This window comes from Nannospalax galili, unplaced genomic scaffold (assembly GCF_000622305.1).
Source record: "Nannospalax galili isolate Female #2095 unplaced genomic scaffold, S.galili_v1.0 scaffold542, whole genome shotgun sequence".
Lineage (NCBI taxonomy): Eukaryota > Metazoa > Chordata > Mammalia > Rodentia > Spalacidae > Nannospalax > Nannospalax galili.
Genome location: NW_008349083.1, coordinates 598,402 through 619,020, shown reverse-complemented (window position 1 = coordinate 619,020; position 20,619 = coordinate 598,402). Strand labels below are relative to the sequence as shown.

The window sequence follows — 20,619 nt, the reverse complement described above, 5'->3', positions numbered from 1 at the left end:
TTTAGTGAATAAATGAATGATCGAATTGTATCTCCCTTTGATTTAATTATTATTAATAGCATTTTGTGTACATGCATGTGTGTGAATGTTTCTGTGTGTGCACCTGCACATATACACGGCACACCAGTGTACATGTGTGTAGTGGTCAGAGAACAACTTCAGGTATCATTCTTCTTCAGATACTGTCCATTTTTGAGACAAGGTCTCTCAGCGGCCTACAATTTGCCAAGTAGCCTAGGCTGGCCAGTCAGTGAGCTTCAAGGTTCTGCTTTGCTCTCTTTCCCCAGCACTGGGATCACAAAGGCACAGCACCATGCCTGGCTGCTTTTCTGTGTGAGTTCTGAGGGATCAGAACTCAGTTCCTCATGTTTGTGAGGCAGGCACTTTACTGACTGAGCTCTCACCCTCATCTCTCAAGCGATCGTTTTTAAAAGCCACTGAGTCAAATACCTGATCAGGTGTGGTATCTGAATATTTCAAGAAATAAACAGAACAACAAAAATGAATGGAATTGTAAAATAGCTGATAGCAGCTGTATTTTCCAGGGACCAAAAAACTACCATCTCTCATCATAGGCACAGCAGGAACTGAAGTGTCGATATTTCCTTTCCCACAATTGCCTATCAGAAGAAAGACTAAACAGACAAACCCATAAGTTGCTGTGAGCCTTTTCCAATGTTTTAGGTGTTAACTAAAACACAGATCACTTCCAGTCTCCTCGATCATTGAACTAAAATTCCAACTGAGTGCAGCTCACTTCTGAAATGTATTGATATCGTCTAAATAAGAGGAACTGACAGGAAAAGAAAAAGTCAATCACACAAAGCACTGGCAGCGGTTTTTATTTTATGAAATCCAAGTTATTTCAAGCATACATAGACGGCTACCATCACCAGAAAAATTGAAGAGAATAATTCGGGGAAAAAAAACATTAAAATTTTCCATGATGAGTGGACAAATTGAAAAACCATGCACACCAAAATGAAAATATTCAATTAATGCTAAATGGTACATGTCTGCTTTTCAAAATGTAAATAAATGGCATGAGTCAATGATGGTGACTGTCCAACTCTGTCAATACATAGCTTTCATTCTATACCCTCATCTTTGAATTTTGTTCACTTCTTAGTCAAACAAAATCTCCCTAGAAATCTAAGATCATGATTGGAGAGAGAGTTAACAATCATCACCCCCTGGAACAATGGAGGATGGACTGACACACAAAGGCCTCTGTTCTAGATCCTCCCCAAGACAAACCAATGTCTTCCTGACATGTCAAAGTTTTGGGATGGGAATGTTGTACAACCCTGGACTTCGTTCTGGTTATCAAACTGAGAAGTGGACTCCTGACTCTTAAAAGAGGGATAGAAACTCACATACACATGCAGTGTCTGTTTCCAAATATATTTTGGGAAATGAATTAGCACTATGGATCACTGATCAAAAGGCCATACTACAAAGTGTTTGTTTTTATCCTAATCTCTAACTCAGATAAATTGGAATAGAAAATGATTCCTTTTAACTCTTAAAAATAAACCTTCAGCCCAAATGAAACATGCATCTCTAGAAAGAAAGCTTCCTACATTGCCTATCTTTTTTTATAAAAATAGCTTTGACATGCTTTGGAGGCCCTGAACAATTTGTACTGCAAATAGCACAGTAGTTATTGTTCAAAGACTGGCTCAGGGGCTACTGAGATAGACATCCTTTTTCAGGCAAAACATCAGACTGGTTGTTCAATCAATAAAGGTTTTACCTAAACCAACATTTCTCAGATTTTACTATGCTACAGAATCAGCTGTAGGGCTTGTTGAAACACTGGATACTGGATCCAGAGCTCCTGATTCAGCTGGTATGGAGTGAAGCTTGAGAATCTATGTTTTCAGTAAGTTCCCCAGTGATGCTGATGCTGGTGGTACAGGGACCATGCTGAGAACTACTGCTCTAAGCTGTAAGCTGTGTGTATATATGTTCTTTAAAGAATAATGAAAACTTGGAACCCAGTATCCACATGGCACTGGCTGAAGTCTTGTCAGGGCAGTGTCCAAGGAAAACCTTTGTGGAAATAATTTTGCCTAATTACTTTTACCTTCTCCTTTCTAGAAACAGCAGCAACCAGGTGGCAAAAGAGCCCTTGAGACTATTAGCATTCCAGTTTTCTGTGTGGGGAGCAAGGGTATTTCCTAATTCTCACCAGAAGGGCTGTGATTTACCTAGCATGTCTCCAGATGCTCTGAATCTCTGAAACCTCCCAGGACAGGATCAGTGCCCCTGGGGGGATGAAAGCCAAGGCTACATGTCTCTACCCAGGCTGTCTATCTCATCTAGCAGGAAGTCCATATCTTCCCGGCTGACTTGAGGGCTGATGACCACCTGGCGGAAGAAATTGACCTTCCCCCGGTGGGGTTGGTAGCCCAGCATGAGACTTCCCTTCTTCATCATCTTTTCCTTAATGGCTGGAGCCACCTGCAAGAAGAGAGAGAAACAGGTGAAATTAATCATAAAAGCACTTCAACTGAATTTTAATCTACCATCTACTGATCTGAATCCTATAATAACTTACTGAGAACTTATGGCACATGTATACTAAGTTAAGTAGTTTAGACCTATTAGTTCATCTTCAAAATACCACAGAGAAGATCCTACCAATATGTCCATTTATAGGTGAGGAAACTCAGGTGCATGGAGAGGAGACAAAGATCCCTGGGTATCAATAGTCTCGCTCCAAGCCTAGGATCTTACAAACAAATCATTATGCAGTCAAAAGATGTGTTCTCTGGGTTCACAGACTGAAAAGTATTGAATGTCACATCCTTAAATTTGTCTGAGCTATAAAACACTTCAGTTAAAGCATTATGACATCCTTGAATTTATCTTAACTACAAAACACTCCAGTTAAGGCAGCATGACAAAAGAAAAGTAATCACAGATGGGGAAAAAAAAACCTTCACGTATCTACCAGAATAAAACAAATATAATTACGGGAGAAAGTTCTTTCTCTTATTTTTTGAGACATTATCTCACTATCTAGCCAGGACTCCTGGTCTTCCTGTGTCAGATTTCCAAATGCTAGGATGACAGGTTTGAGGTTCTCTTTTGAAGACTAATAATTATTAATTTATGAGGAAGAACCTATATTATTTTATAATTTTTGTAACTTGCAAATATATGTCTAAAGTAAACAATATAGAGAAAAATGAAAGTTTGATATGGTCCTCATCTGTGAAATACAAATATACCATTTTTTTAAATTAAGAGAAATAGGTGGGATGGTCCACTGTAGACCACATGCTTAGTATGTACAAGGCCCTGAGTCTGATACTCAGCATCACATGATCTAGACATGACGATGCATACATGCAATCGCAGCACTCAGGAGGTGGAGGTAGGAGGGTCCAAAGTTCAAGATCATCTTTGGCTACAAAGAGGGTTTGAGACCAGTCTGAGATACATGACACCCTGTTTAAAAAAAGAGGGGGGAGAAGTAAGGAGGTTTAAAAAAAAGTAGGAAGCCCAAAGTTTAAGGATAAATATTTGCAGTAGGCATGAGAGTATTGGCTCTGATAACTGAAATGCCCATATGCTTCTAAAATATTCAATGTTTGAAGGGATTAGTCCATTTAAGAACCACAAGGGAAAGCCAATCTGTGTTCACATTGTTATAGACTCTCTGAACAGAAAACAGGACCCCACGGCTACTTAAAGCAGGAAGCAGTTGATTTGTATGCCAGCACAGTCTCTCAAAACCAGAGCCTCGAACAAAGACCCAACCTTTTATACCCTCTGTTTGTTTCCCTTTACAGTTCAGTTTCTTTGTCTCCCATGTACGGCAACACACACATACACACACACACATCCTGATTGGGTGTTCCATGCTACAAGGTCATGGCAGGGAAAACTGTGTGCAATTACATGACAATTAAATTGCCCACAGAAGAATGTATTTGTGAATACCACCAGGCAGAATGTACTTTTAAACTCTATAGGTGAGAGGCAAAATTCCACGAATCTTTCCCTCACAGCATGACAGTCCCAGACACTCTAGTGTTTTAATATACATATTCTGTATCAGATGTCTCCCTGAAAACAGACTAGTCTATTTCAACTCATACACAACACAATTTTTATCTTTTCCAAAGATGATGAGAAATTCAGGTGTTTGAGAGCTCTGGAGATGTGAGATGTTGAACTTGGCCACAGGGCTTGCTCACGGGATGTTCAAGGGTAATATTTTAATAAATATTTTCTCTCCATATGTGCTATTTTTAGAACCAAAGTCTTACAAACATAGACTATTCTGTTTACAACAAAGGTAAAAGAAAAATCTAAATCACTACTCAGCAAAATCACCTTGCTGTCTTAACAAAAGAATGGGGGAGGGGTTCTTACACTATAACAAGTTATATAAAGAAAATATATGGGCATAAGGAAGAAAGGTAGAAAAAGAAGATGAAGGCAGAAATCCAGTGAATGAAATAAGGTGAGTCATATGTACTATAAATTTATGGAAATGCTTCATTTTTATTTTACACATTCTAAGTACCACATAGTTGTTTCCTCCTAACAGAAAGTTTTCCCTCCCAGAGGAGGGAAAGAGGCACTTGAGACTCAGAACCTAAATGAAAGTTACAAAGTGTTCTAATCTGCCTGCGGTTGCTGTGACACAAACTCTGGCCAATACCAACTTGGGGAGGAAAGGGTTTATTCAGCTTACATCTTCCCAGGTCGCAGTTCATCAGGGAGCCCAAGGTAGGAACTCAGGGCAGGAACCTGGAGACAGGAGCTGGAGCACAGGCCATGGAGGAATGCTGCTTACTGCCTTGCTCCCCTGGCCCAGGCTCAGCCTGCTTTCTTATATGATACAGAACAACCTTCCCAGGGGTGGCACCACCCACATCACTCAAAAGCAAGAAACTACCTCACAGACATGGCCACAGGTCAGTCCAATGAAGGAAATTCCTCAATCGAGGCTCCCTCTACCAAGTGTGTCAAGTTGACAACTAAAGCTATCCAGCACACAGAGGTTCAGGGAGTAAATGAAATTCAAAGGCTCAAGAAGGACCTAAAATTTGCAAGATTCTCAAGGCCTCACTCCAAGGTTATAGAGAAGAGAATGATGACTGAATTGCTTGCATATTAGGCAAGAAGCTCCAGGATCTTCATGGTGCATCACCACATCACCTGTTTCTCTCTCTCTCTCTCTCTCTCTCTCTCTCTCTCTCTCTCTCTTTCTCTCTGCATGTGTGTGATATGCCTGTATGTGCACATGTGTATATGTGTATGATGGCACTCACAACCATGCACGGAGACCAGGGAAGGACACCCATTGGTGCTTTCTGCCTCATTCTCTTGAAACAGGGTGTTCTAGTTTTCTTATTGTGGCTGTGATAAAACACTCTCACCAAAATCAACTTTGGGGAGAAAAGGGTCTATTTCACCTTACAGATTACAGACCATCATTGAGGGAAGACAGGGCAGGAACTCAAGCAGAACCCATGGAGGAGCACTGCCTGCTGGCTTGCGCATGAGCTCCTGCTCAGCTAGCTTTTATATATAGCCCAGGACAACCGCCCAGGAAATGGTGCTGTCCATGGTAGTTTGCACACTCTTGCATCAAGTAACAATCAAGATAACAATCAAGATAACCCCCCACAGACATGCATACAAGACATTAGAACCTAGGCAACATTTCAGTTGAGACTCCCTTCCCAGGTGACTCTATGTATGTCGAGTTGACAGTTAAAGGTAACTAGGGCATGGGGTCTCTTAATGAACATGAAGAGTGCCATTTTGGATACACTGTCTGGCCAGGGAATTCTCAGGATCCAACCATCTCTTCCTCCTCACCCCCCAGAGCTGGGGTTACAGGCATGAATGGCCATTCCTGGCTTGGATGTGGCTGATGATCCCTGAGAAGCACAGATTATAGAAGAAGGAAAAAGGGGGTCTAGTCATCAGACCTCCACAGAAAAGAAGCTTTACCCGAGCATTTGAAAATCCTCATTTGATGCCCAAAACAAACAAAAAATACCATTTCCATCAAAAGATGAGGAAATTATGTTCATAGCTGCACAAATATAATGGGAAATATTTAAATGTAAAATATAAACATTAGATGTAAAATACTGTGTAATGTATGCATCAGATATTGTCTAGGATTAGATGCTTTATCAAATTAATCACCACAAACTTAGGTAGGGGGCCTCTTATGTCTATGTGGACATATATGGATGCATGTACATCACATGTATGAGTATGTGGATGCACATATGGGTATGTTCTCTCACATGTAACATCAACTTCTAGTTTACCTTATGCTATTGCATTGTCTTAGAATCTCCCCATTTGGTCACCAGGCAATGCAGAGCCATCGTCTAATTGAGGCTCATGATAAAACCATATTTTTTTTCATTTAAATAAATAGCCATTTGCCCCCCCCAAATGTAAACTGAGGCTGTGAGGAAAAACTCCACTACAGGGCCAGTATGAGCAATATTAAGACCCGGCTTATGAGGGCCAAAGGTCTGACAAGGAGAGCCACAAACAATCAATCTCAGAACTTACAACTTGTGATACTGTTGATAATTTTAAGGTTACAGCTTCCTTCACATCTATTTCTATCATCCTCTGGTTACCTGGCACATAACCAGCTCTGGCTCTGCCAATTTAAAATTGGGCCTAATTAGGTCATTATTCTAGCTCACTTTTCAGTACTTCCCTTTTTCTCTCAAAAGGGGTATTTCAGGGGCTGGAAAGATGGCTCAGTGATTAAAGTACATAGTGCTCTCACAAAAGATCCAAGTTCAGTTCCCAGCACTCACATCAGGAGCTGCAACTCCAGCTCCAGGATATCAGATGCCCTCTTCTGACCTCTGTGGGAATTGCACACAGATGCACATACACAATGACTTTACATGCATGCTTCAGTACACATACACAAACACACACACACACACACACACACACACACACACACATACACACACACACACATAACTAAAAATAACAAAGTAAATTTTAACAAAAAGTATTTCATGCTTTAACTTTGGAAAGCATTAGCATTTTAATTCCAGCTTATGATGCAATTCCAGGCTCAATGAAGCAGTTATCAGAATGAATCTGTCAGGCTGACATTGTTTGTAAGCAAATCAGAAATACCTTAAAATTTTTTTACATTTTATCTATTTATTTGTATCTGGAGGGGGCAGTAGTAAATGAGGTGGCCCACATGTGGAGGTCATAGGACAGCTTGTAGAAGTCAGTTCTCTCATCTCTGAGTTCCAGGGATGGAACTCAGGTTGTTGTGCTTGGCAGCAAGTACCTTTAACCAATAAGACATCTTGCTGGTCCCAGAAATATTATCTTATGCCATACATTATAAAAACAAGAGAAATTTTCACATGCTTTAGTATAAAGGCAATATGGAGGTTTAAATTCTTGTCTTTATGTAAGGCACAAAAATGTGCTTCTACAGCAAAAGTCCTGACATGAGAAACAAACTTTCTAAGTTAAAGCCTGTCTTTGGTTTTCTGAAATTATAAAGAAATAACTAGATCTTTCTGTGACTCAGAGAATGAGCTGAGCAAGGATTTGACAGTATAGCAAGGATTTTATTAACCTCTCCATGAACTGTAAGATTAATTCCTAGAAGTAGTGACTACAAGACAACTAGCAAAGGTTTCCTATATCTACAAATTCTACATGGTCTAGAAAGCCATAAGGATCCCCAAGGCTGACATTCATCAAATCTCCATCACAAATGATTATTGTAATGGTAGCAGTAATTATTTTTAACAAATATTTTGCCAGTTCTTTGCAATTTTCAGTGTTCAATTGTATCTTATTCCCATAAATACAAATTAAAACTAATCTGAAAGAGCCCATGTGTTTACAATGAGTGGCCTTATTACCAGACAGCTTATCACCTTTGTTCTTAAAAAAAATCAACAATCTTTCTGTTTATAAGACAGTGGTAATAATCTGATGCTGGACAATTTGGATATTCTCTTTTGCTGATCACAGAGGAGAAACAGCCCTAATCTGGCAGGATGGAATATTCACAAGGGAAAGAAAACATGCACAAACTAAATATAAGGAAATGGAGCACGTGTGGCAGAAAGCAATTTGGCAGGACTGACATTGCTTTCCACCTCTCAATTATTTTTACCACTGGTTTTTCTTCAATTGTAAATCAAATTCTTTTCTTGTGCCTCAATGCACTTGGTCTCTGCATCTTAAGTGGAAGAAGATCCTGACATTTCTATCCTGTTGCACAGCAACTTCATCTACGTGTTTCTGTAGGATTTCTGTTTTCCCCTTAAATTATGTTCCAGCAATGATTTAGTCAATTCAATGGAATTCTGTTGTCATATTGCTGCAAAACATGATAGCATTTGATATTTAAAAGTTGTTTAACTCAAGAATAAAATAAAATGACTCTGGCCAACCTTAGCCAATTTGATATACAACTGACCTGGCAGCTTCTCAGCCTTTGATAAAGTAAAATGGTAACATCCAGAAAATGACCTTTTGAAAATGTGTCCATGTTTAAAGCTAAAGAGAATACATATATTTTACCTGGGTATAATAATGCACACCTGTAATCTCAGCACTCAGGAGATGGAGGCTAGGGGATCAGGAGTTCAAGGCCAGCCTAGGCTACATGAGACCCTGTTTCAAAAAAAAAAAATTAAAAAGTGGTCCAGGATAGATGGTTCAGCAGTTGAGCACTTGTTGATCAGAGGACCTTTGGTTCCCAGCACCCACATGGTGGGTAACAACCATCTGTATCTCCAATCCCAGGGGATCTGACACCCTTTTCCATGGGCAGCAGGCACATGTGTGGTGCACATACACACAAGCAGGCAAACACTCACACACATAAAATAAAAATAAATCTTGGGCTGGGGTATGGTTCAGTACTTAAGAGCGCTGGCTGCTCTTTCAGAGGCCCCAGGATTGGTTCCAACACCCACATGGTGGGTAAAAACTATCTGTAACTCCAATCTCAGAGGATCTGATGTCATCCTCTGGTCTCCATGGGTATTGCACCCACATTGATGCACAGACATATATTTAGGCACTGTAACACATAAAATAAAAATAATAAACGATATTTTTCCCCTTCAAAGGCTTTTCCATAGGAAAAGTCACACAAAAGGAGTGTTGGAAGTTGTTGGGACACACTGGGTTAAATCCTCAGCATCCTCCCTCACAGTGAACTGATCATCTCTATAGGACTGTTATTTATCTGGTGGACTACACAAAACCATGTATGTGAATAGAAAGATGGGGCATAGATCTCAGCATCTGTTAAGCACACACTACAGGAACTGCATTATTTATTTCTTCAAATTTTCTTTTAATTCGTTTCTGCTTTTACCTGGTCTTCTCTGGCTATACTTGAGCATCTCTTAAGACATGAATTTTCAGAAGTGCTAAGAAAAATATGACTTTTGATTCATTTTGTTCACCCCAAAGCATCCGCACTGTGTTTAAATATTCGTGAGAGAATTTTCACATTAGCAGTTTTAGAAATTAGATCTCACACCTCATGCTACAAAATCTTCTGTTCAGGTTCCAAGTTTCCTCCCAACATTAACAAAGCCAACTTGTTTTTCCTTTATGAAGTAAGGCAGTTGATTATCTTGGCAGTGTTTTGGAGGGGAACTGTACCACTGAAATTCACCGTGGACAAGAATGACTTCCTAAGTTTTTCAGAAAGTTCTGTGATGTATAAGTTGTCAGAATACAGAAAAATGTTATTTATTTATTATTACTTTATTTTCTTTCTTTCTTTTTCTTTCTTTATTTTTTATTTTTTGGTCTTTTTGAGATAGGGTCTCCCTGTAGCCCCAGCTGTCCTGGGACTCACTATGTAGACCAGACTGGCCTTGAACTCACAGAGATTTGCCTGCCTCTGCCTCCCAGGTGCTAGGATTAAAGGCGTGCACCACCACACCCGGCTACTATTTATTATTTTTATTTTTTATGTGTATGAGTGTATTGCCTGCATGAATGTAAGTGCACCTGTGTGGTGCAATGTCCACGGAAGTCATAAGAGTGTTTCAGATCCCCTGGAACTGGAGTTACAGACAGTTGTTAGCTGACATATGGGTGCTGGGATTCAAACCCAGGTCCTCTACAAGAACAGCTCACGTTCTTCACTGCTGAGCCATCTCTCCAGCCCCATAGAACTATTTTATATGAGTAAAGAAACCATTTCTTTGGGTAGATGAAAAAACTAGGTAGCCAAAGTTCAAGGGCTTGTCTACAGATTTCTGCTGTTACTTTTTAAAAAGTATTTTAGTTGTTATATTTTTATCTTATGTGTATGAGTGTATTGCCCGCATGTATGTAAGTACACTTGTGTCATGCAAGGTCCATGGAGGTCAGAAGAGGATGTTGGATTTCCTGGAGCTGGAGTTATGGACGGTTCTTAGATGCCCTGTGGGTGCTGAGAACTGAACCTGGGTCCTCTGCAACAGTAGACAGTGCTCTGAACTGCTGAGCCATCTCTCCAGCCCCTCTGTGGTTACTTTGTACACTGTCATTTGCACTGTTACCACACCAAGAAGGATGAGGAACAATACTGATGTTTCCTACACATTCTTGAAGATACATGTGATCTGAATCCAGGCCCTCATCAGAGCAGCTGAATTTGGATATGGATAGCCATGTCTGGTGATCAGGTAGCTCAAATGCTTCTCATATGAGTTCGGGAAGCACTGAATAAGAAGTTCTTTTACTAAGAAGTTAACAGAGGCAGTGGTGGGATAGAAGCTGGCAGGGGCCATGCCGTCTTGAGAGAGGAGGGCACAGGTTTCTTTCACACCTCCTCTTCTTAGATTGCTTTTGTAGGTTTTCCACAAATGAAATGTAAAAACCCAGTGACCTTCAAAGAAGTTGTTAGCCAACTTTTCTGTCAATCACTTAACCATGCCCCAGAAACCAACTAGCATTTTCGTTTAGAATGCTTATAGAATCAATTTCCCCTCTCTATATTTTCTGCCATAGCTTACTTATCTAATTTTTTAATCTGTATAATACTTGTCTCACTACTTTGCAAAACTTCCTTGCTTTGAGATCTCTGCCCCCATAATTTAAAGTTGAGGTGCATCAGTATAAGTCTCCCAAGCTTAAATTTATGTAAAATTGGTGATCTGTAGCCCATGAAATCATATGCATCTAAGAGATCAATTCAGCTTGACAGAACACAGAGAAATAAGCTACATTTTTGCTGGACACACCTTTTAAACTATGAATTTTTACTCTTATTTACCCCTAGAGTACATCTGAATATTCAGTCATGTACAAAGTAAAGCAAGCCTCCATTTACGAGAACTGCCCCGTTCATGCTTTCTCTAATAGAAGTGAGAGAGGCCCCAAAATGAAGAGCTCAGAATCTTGAAGTTAGCTTTGCAAGCAGTGTTTACAATGTAGAAATGACTGTGACAGCAATTCCAGGAAACCTAATGTCAGTCATATATTCGTGGCTGCTGAGATGAACAGTCATAAAAACAAACCGGACTGAACGAAAAGCTTTAGCTGAAGAATGGACACAATAAACATTTTACACACTCTATAAAGCAAAGCTTAATACCTGATTGTGTCCCAGTAGCCAGCTGAGCTAACAGCCCCTAAATAGGAGCTTTGGGCCAACATTTTAGCCTATGTTCAGAGATCCCTATTTTGTTTTAAAAAATGAGTTGTGTCTCAGAAACATTTAACCAGAGTGAAATGAGCTTTATTGGGCTTTGCAAAACCATGTCAAGAGGCTGTCAGTAAAATGCTTTCTGTGTACACTTGAGGACCTGAGTTCCGGTCCACAGCACCCATGTAAAAAACTAAGCGTAGCAGTGTGTTTACAGTCCTGGAACTGGAGAGGCAGAGACAAGAGAATCTCTGAAGCTCACCAGTTGGTTGGTCTTTCCAAATTGGTGAGTTCCAGGTTTAGTGAGAGATCTTGACTCAAAAAATAAGGTGGAGTTGAATGTGGTGGTTCATACCTTTAATTCCCACACTCGGGAAGTAGAGACAGGCAGATCAAAGCCAACCTTGTGTACTTAGTGAGTTCCAGGCTAGCTGGGGCTACATAGTGAGACCTTGTCTCAAAACAACAAACAAGCAAGATCTTCATAATGACAAAACTAGGTGGCATGCAGAAGTATTTGGGGGAAATGTCACTGGGTTCCACGTCATTGTGAAGAGCTACAGGAAATCAATGGATGCCGAGGGAGGGAGAATCCATTTTCTTCAGGGCCTAGCTCCCTCATAGGTTATCTAATCCCAAGTGGGCATCCCTGAACACAGGTATGAATGGACTCAGTACATTGCATGTGTGTGTATGTATAGTTATAAATTTATAAATGTATATGTATATATATGAATAATAAAGAAGAACACAAGAAATTGAAAATGAGTGGGCACTGGGGCTGGAGAGATGGCTCAGCGGTTATGAACACTAACTATTCTTGCAGAAGACCCGGGTTCAAATCCCAGCACCCACATGGCAGCTAACAACTGTCCGTAACTCCAGTTCCAGGCGATCCAACAGCCTCTTCTATCATCCGCGGGCATTGCACAACATGGGTGCACTTACCTACACGCAGGCATAACACACATACATATAAAATAAAAACAATAAAATATATTTAAAAATGAGTGGGCGGACATGGGAAGAGCTGATGGGGGACTGGAGGGGATGGAAATAATGTGAAGACCATACTCATATGAAATTCTCAAAAATAAAAGAAAATGAAAATTAAACAACAACAACAAAAATAAGGTGGGGAGTCATAGAGGAAGATATCTGATATCTCGCCTAAATGTGCGCACGTGCACACACACACACACACACACACACACACAATATGCCAAAGCGTTCAAGACTGTGGATTGCTATCTGCATTTAGTATCCCCAATATCAGAGATATTAAACACCTCACAAAGTTTGGAATAAACTTGCTCAAAGAAAAATTATGCTACCTCAACTGTCAAGAATGTCATCATTCAGCACCACTCTTCAGCATCCCATGATCTCGCTGACAGCCCAGGTCCTTTCTGTTTCTCTCACACATCAATAACCTTGCTGTGGCCCCGAGGAAATGTCTAAATTGATGGGTCAGTAGAGGAAGTGAAAAACCGAACTGTGAAAAGGATTTTCATGTTTTTCCAAAGATTTTTAACATCCTCAGAGATTCTAACTCCACTGGAAAGAAGGAAAGAAGAGCACACGCCATAAAGACTGCAGAGAAGGCTCAGGGGTTATGAGCAGTGGCTACCCTTGCCAAGGACGCAGGTTCAGCTCCCAGCACCCACAAGCCAGGCAACAACCATCTGTAACTCCAGTCTCTGGGGATCTGACACCCTCTCTTGGACTCTGTGGGCACCAAGCACACATATGATGTGCTTACGTACATACAGACTAAACACTCACACACACATAACACATAAAATAAAAATATTTTAAAGAGCACTCTTTTTTAAAAAAATCTATCGTTTCTCTCTGGATTCTTTCCATAACCATCCAATATCTCTGCATCCTTTGGCCATTTTAGCAGGGACATGGAACTTTCCTCCCTCCATCACTGCCTGCTAAAATAAGTGGGTCACTGACCCAAGTGTTAGCTACACAAGGCAGTATCCAAACCTCACGTGCGGTACCAGGAACATACTCAGTCGCCGAATCCCAGAAGTATGAAAAGCAAACAAAACCCTACCTGCACACCCAGTCTGAGGGCCATGCTAATGAGGATGAAGATGCTGAGTCTTTTTTTAATCACAGATTATCTGAAGGTAACTTTCCTAGAGGATCTTTTCCCTTTCCAATGACTGGTATGAAGTAGTCAGCCGCTGAGATTCTGCCTACTGATTTATTCCCTACCAACAACCTCAGGTTCTTTGCAGCATTTAATGCAAAGTCTCTGCCTGGCGGCTCAGGGACAAACATGGAGGTAGTCTTGCCATTTTCATTGCAATGGTTTTAAGGTACTGAACCTGTCTACTGGTGTTCAGAGGAATAGCTTCTGAGTTTCTGAATTGTTGGTTTATGTGTGTTCGCAGGCATACTTGCACACTTATGGATGTTCACACATGCACAGGTGTATGTGTATGTGTGAGTGCATGAACATCTGTCAGCCCATGCAGGGTGCTAGAGCTGAGCAAGCAGGAGACTGGTCAGAGAGCCCATAGATCTAGCTGCCTCTGCCTCCCCATCATTGGATTTCAAGCACATTACAAGGCCACTATGCCAATCGTTTTGACTTGCATTTTGGGGATTTGAACTCAGGTTCTCATGTTTGAATAGCAGCATCTCCCCAGTCCTGGAATTATTGCTTTTCATTTTTAACATTTTAAAACATTTTATTTTATTTTTTTGTTTTATGTGTATGAGAATTTTGTCTGCATATATGTAAGTGCAGCACATGCATACAGTGCCTGTGGAGGACAGAGAGGGCATTGGATCCCCTGGAACTAGAGTTATGGACAGTTGTTAGCTGCCGTGTGGGTGCTCGGAATCAAACCTGAGTTCTCTGCAAGAACAGCCAGTGCTCTTAACTGCTGAGTCATCTCTCCAGCACCCCACCCCTCCCCTTTAAAATTACTGTATTTTAGAGGTCAAAGAGAAAGTGAGTCCCTGAGGCTCTGCTGCTCTGACTGGGGACATCTTGCCACACACTGGGTGTCAAGCCTATCGGGATGAAATCTTCACGAGGTGTCTGTATCCACCAGTCTGCATTCAAGCACCTACATCTGTATCTTGTTCAAAGTTTTTAAAATTGATTATTAGTATTAGTAATAAAGAGAGATAGAGAGGCTGGAGAGATGGCACAGTGGTTAAAAGCACTGGCTGCTCTTGCACAGGGCCTGGGTTCAGTTCCCAGCATACACATGGTGGCTAACAGTCATCCATGACACCAGTTCTGGGGATCTGGTGCCCTCTTCTGACCTCCGCGGCATTGCATGACACAGGTGCTCTTGCATACGTGCAGAAAATACACTCATACACATAAAATAAAAATAATAAGTAAAATATTTTTAAAAGGAGAGAAATAGAAATTGTTTCTTCACCATGTCTTTGATGAAATACTAGTGTTAATTCTCTGTTCAAAGATAGCTGGACACAGAGGATGTCTGCCCGGCTCTCTAGCTTTTCTTTGCATCTCTGCTTAACGGTGTATAGAGGGCCCTTTTCACCCATGTCTTTATTTGAAGCATCATTTTCATACGTTTCATTGAACTTCTTCATTCGGCCTCAGTGCATCCTTCGGCATCCTGGAGTTTCAGCTTCACAGGCAAAGCCTGAACTTTCAAAGTCATGTGTTTTATGTACCTTGAGCTCATTAAGTCATCATAGCTAGTTTTCCTGTTGCTGTGACAAAATACCCTGACAAAAGCAATTTAAGATAAAAAGGCTTTTTGTTTCTTTGTTTCTTTGCTCATAATTCTAGGTTACAGTCCATCACTTCAGGGAAGCCAACATAGTAGGAACTTGAACCGCCTAGTCACATCACATCCACAGTCAAGAGAGTGAGCAGTGAATTAACGCACACATGCTCGGTCCACTGTCTTTCTTTTTATACAATTCATAATCCAAACCCAGGGAATGATGATGCCCACAGTGGACTGGATCTTCTCACAACAGTTAATCCAATTAAGACCATCTCCCAGAGACCTGCCCACCGGCCAACAATCCCTCATTGAGACTCATTTCCCACACACGTATGCTCTCCCTCCCTCCCTCCCTCCCTCCTACATACACTCATAAAAGTTTTGTGAGTACTAAACAAAACAAAGATCCAGTTTACTTAAGTAATGAAAGAAATACTTTAGATTTGCAGCTTGCACAATTTGAGAATTCTTTATTATCTAGTCTTTCCTACAGAACTCAATCAACACTACATTTCAAAATGTGCATGGTTTTACTTTTACTTTTAAATGATTCATTATCATTTTAAACACATATAAATTGCACATATTAATAGATTTCACAGTGGGCCTTTCACACATGCATATAGTATTCTTCAAAGAAATGCACCCCCTTCTAACCTCTCTTTACCTCCCCGCCCTCGCCACCCCTCCCAACTCTGGTGCTTTTCCCTACTAGAATCTTTTCTACTTTTATGTCATTTCTTTTTTAAAGAACATTTGCCTATATAAGAGAAAATGTGATACAGTTTTTCTACATCTAGCTTTTTTCACTTAACTTATTCCATTTCCAGCCATTTTCTTTGAAAATGGTATGATTTCTGTTTCTTTCCATTTGTATGTGTATATGTGTGTGTGGTGTGAGTGTGTGCATGCATGTTTGCAAGTGTGTGGACACACGTATGTATGTGGGGACTGTGACTGCATGTGTGTGCACGTGCACATGGAGGCCCAAGGTTGATGTCATAAGCCATCCTAGATCACACCACCATCGTATTCATTGAGGCAAAGTAAGTGCATCAGTCTCAAAGCTGGCTCATGTAGACAGTCTGGCTAGCCAGCTTGCTCTGGAGAGCCCTTGTCTCTGTCTTCTGAGGCTGGATTTACACATGCCTACTCCAGCATTTACATGGATTCTGAGGATCTGAACTCAAGTTCTCACCCTTACGGGACAAGTGTTTAACCACTAAGCCATCTCCCCAACTTCCCTCATGATTTCGTTTTTATGGTACAATAATATTTTTTAACCTTGCATCTGTTGATGCACACAGAGGCTGATACCATAACTTGGTGTTACGATAGAGCCACAGTCAATGCAGGTGTGCAGGTGTCTCTCTGGCTTGCTTCTTTCTTCTCCTTTGCATGCATACCCAGCAGGCAGGAACCTTCTTTTCCTTAACCAATCTCTGCTTTCTTTACCCTTTTTATATATTGGAGTGCTACGTGAGTTTCTGTTTGACAAAAAGGGCCTGGTATGTAGAAACATTGGCAATGTATGCATTGTTCTTTAAAAATCTTCATTTTGGAATATCTGGAAACTAGCCCTGAAGATATTGGGGGAGGAAGTTCTTTCTACTTGTCAAGACTAAGGAGAGAAAGTGGGTCTTAAATATCTGGAATTCTTTGCCATGTTGGGAAAGTGGTGAGAGGTCTTAGAGAAACACGTTGCTCTGTTAGAACCAGAATTTGTTTGCGTAAGAGTCAAATTTAAGCACAGTAATGATCATGATAAATAGATACTTCCCATAGCTGAACTTCTGTGTGTCCTGGTGAAGCCATACCACAAAGCACTGTCACTTCCCAGTCAGAGAGTCTTTTGCCTCTCATGGGAATTAAAACTACTTGGGTACTGTCTCCTACACAGCACCAATATTTCCAGTCATCCATTGGATATTGAAATAATCATCTTTTAAAAATGTTGCTTGTAGTGGGGAATGGCTGGGGTGCCGACGACACAGCAGACAGTAGCAGGGATATCAGAGTATAAGGGCTCTAGTGGGGGGAGGAAGGCTATGGGAGGGTGCCATCTGGGATGTGGGTGTAAAAATAAATAAATAAATAAATAATTATTCAAAGCATAAAAACAATGTTGCTTGTTCATGTTCTTTGCCTATTTCTGTTTGGGGATGATCAACATCTTCTTATTGATTTAAAAGAATCTTTTATTGTTAAGAACATTAATTTGAACTACGGGTGGTGGTACACATCTTTAATCCTAGCACTCAAGAGGCAGAGGCAACCAGATCTCTGTGATATCAAAGCCAGCCTGGTCTACATAATGATATCCAGGCCAGCCGGAGCTATAGGGAGACCCTGTCTCCAAAAAAAAAAAAAGACAGACAGACAGACAGACAGACAGACAGATAGATAGATAGATAGATAGATAGATAGATAGATAGATAGATAGATAGATAGATAGAACATTCGTTTGGTCCAGGAAGATGCTTAGCAAGTAAAGGCAATTGAAACCAAGCCTGGTGACCTGAGTTCTATCCCAATACCAACATCGTGGAGAGAAAGAACTCTTCTGCAAGTTATCCTCTGGCCTCCACATGTACTGTGGTACATATGCACCCACACACACACGCACATACACACACAACTAAATAAATAAATAGATAAATAACTAAATAACTGTAATAAATCACAGTTTCCCCTGGAACTGGGGTTGCTATGGATGGTTGTTAATCACCATGTGGGTGCTGGGAATTGAACCTGGGTCCTCTGCAAGAGCAGCTAGTGCTCTTAATTGATGAACTATCTCTCTACCCCCCCAAAGTTTTTTACTTTTCATCTTTTATTACTATATAACACTGGTTGCTCCGTGGTTAGGAGCACTGGCTACTCTTTTAGAGGACCTAGCTTGAGTTCAAAACAGCCACATGGCAGCTAACAACCATCCATAGCTCCAGTTCCAGGGAATTAGACAATCTCTTCTGGCTTCAGGGGCATTACACTCATATGGTGCACTTACATACATGCAAGCAAAACATTTGTATACATAAAATCAAGATAATAAAAAAATTTACATTTTTGAGAAAGCCTGGAGCCTCAGCTGGCCTGGAACTCACTACATAGACCAGACTGGCCTCAAATTTACAGAGATCTGCCTGCTTCTACCTTCCATGAGCTGCCATTAAAGGCATGTGCCGCCACGCATGCCTTGCCCAAATAAAAAAACGTGAAAAGCTTTTAAATGAACTCTTTGACTTGCTGTGTTTATCTGATTTTATCTTTGTTTTTAATTATTTCATATATGGTTTCAATATTTATATGACAAAATCTATTGATTACATATAGTTATACAAATAATAAACATACAAGTACATTCACTTAGACGCTAGTGTATACTTTATAGTCATGCCTTAAATTAAATCAATAGTTGTTCATTTCTTTTAAAAATATTTTATTATTTTTATTTTATGTGTATGAGTGTATTTGCCTGCACTTATGTAAGTGTACCTGTATCATGCAATGCCCATGGAAGTCAGAAGAGGGCATGGAAGTCAGAAGAGGGTGTCAGATCTCCTGGAACTGGGGTTGCTATGGATGGTTGTTAATCACCATGTGGGTGCTGGGAATTGAACCTGGGTCCTCTGCAAGAGCAGCTAGTGCTCTTAATTGATGAACTATCTCTCTACCCCCCAAAGTTTTATACTTTTCATCTTTAATTACTATACTTTAACTCTTAGTTATTTTATTATATATATACTTGTTGTTATTGTAATGAGCTTCAGTTGTCATTTGTACCTTGCATATGTCAGAGACATACATGAAACCCCACATTTAACCAGTCATTTTTGCACCAGTGATGCAGGTCACCTGCCCCAGTGTATATTGGGAACACATAATATGTACTGTAACATGTTATATAATGAGCTCTCTATTCTTTAGGGTGAACCTATTTTCAAACTAACCCAAGTTGTTTTATTTATTACTGTTTCACAGTGTTAAAGTGTGTAAGAAAGGAGCTCTTTTAGTATCCAGCCCTCTCAAAATGTTTGTTTATTATCACCAATGCAATCTCCTAGATGTTATCTTCAGGCACTTTTAAGTTTAAAAAAAAACAGTTCTTTCATTAATATAATTAGAATTCTATTAAGCAGGGAAAATGATCTTAAAATTTAAATTATGGTATATTTTAAAAAGTATTGCTGAAATTCCTTGTATGCTTCTCAAAGTTTTTTTCACTGGGGGAGGGCAATGGCAGCTCAATACCTGTGTGAGTAGTGAGAACGACACTGTGTGGCCCTGAGGCAGTCAGGAGAGGAAGACCAGAGCTGAGCCTGTTCAAGTCCAGCCCTCCTAGTCCCAGCACACAGCAAGGAACCCCAGGCAGCATGAGAGACCTCAGGGAAATGCTCAGCATCAGGCCCAAACATCCAGCACCAGCCAGCACCAACCACCAAACCTGTGAGTGAAGAGTTTTCCGGAATGTTCCAGCCATAGGCATTGATTCAGATCAATGCCTTGGCGAATCTCCTAGATGAGGGTTCTGACATTCTATTCCTTCATGCTTTTTCTGAATTCCTGACCCACGCAGCACATGAGCATAATAAAATGGCTGTTTGAAATGGCTACAGTTATGGACTGGCAAGATGACTCCACTGGTTAAGGGGCTTGCTGCCAAACCTGATGACCTAAGTTTGACCCCTAGAACCCCCAGGATGGATGGAGAGAACTAACTCCTTCAAATTTTCCTCTGATCTCCACATGTGCACCCTGGAACTGGAGTTATGGACAGTTGTTAGCTGCCATGTGGATGCTGGGAATCAAACCTGGGTTCTCTGCAAGAGCAGCTGGTGCTCTTAACTGCTGAGCCATCTCTCCAGCGTCAGGAGATCATAAGTATATGATCGATATATATAACTATATATATATAATTGTTATAATGAAGTCAATCTTATTGAAGAGCTAGTTTCTGTTGGAAAATTCAAATTTCCAGGCCCTGGTTTCTTACTCCTTTGGTAAGGAAAACTTTTTCAGTTAATCAAGTTTGTACATTGACTATAGTAGAATTCTGAACGTTGTTTTTACTTGTTGCCCTTCAGTTTTACAGATAAACAATCACATCATCTTAAATGAACATACTTAGGTTTTTAAAAGAGATGTTTAAGGTTCATATCTTTTAGACCTTTATACTGGCCAGAGCCATATTAAAGTAAGTGATCCTAATTTGTTAATGGGTTT

General features: G+C 40.4%; 1 protein-coding gene across 3 annotated transcripts in view; it reads right to left on the bottom strand.

Moving 5' to 3' along the window:
* Positions 1–884: 884 nt before the first annotated feature.
* Positions 885–20,619, bottom strand: part of Gadl1 (glutamate decarboxylase like 1) — a 172,767-nt gene continuing 153,032 nt past the window's right edge. For all 3 annotated transcript variants that reach the window (XM_008846468.3, XM_029570086.1, XM_029570087.1), the window contains exon 14: positions 885–2,466. In XM_008846468.3, coding sequence (XP_008844690.1) covers positions 2,293–2,466 — 174 coding nt within the window. In that variant the 3' untranslated portion in view covers positions 885–2,292. The remainder of the gene's footprint in view (positions 2,467–20,619) is intronic.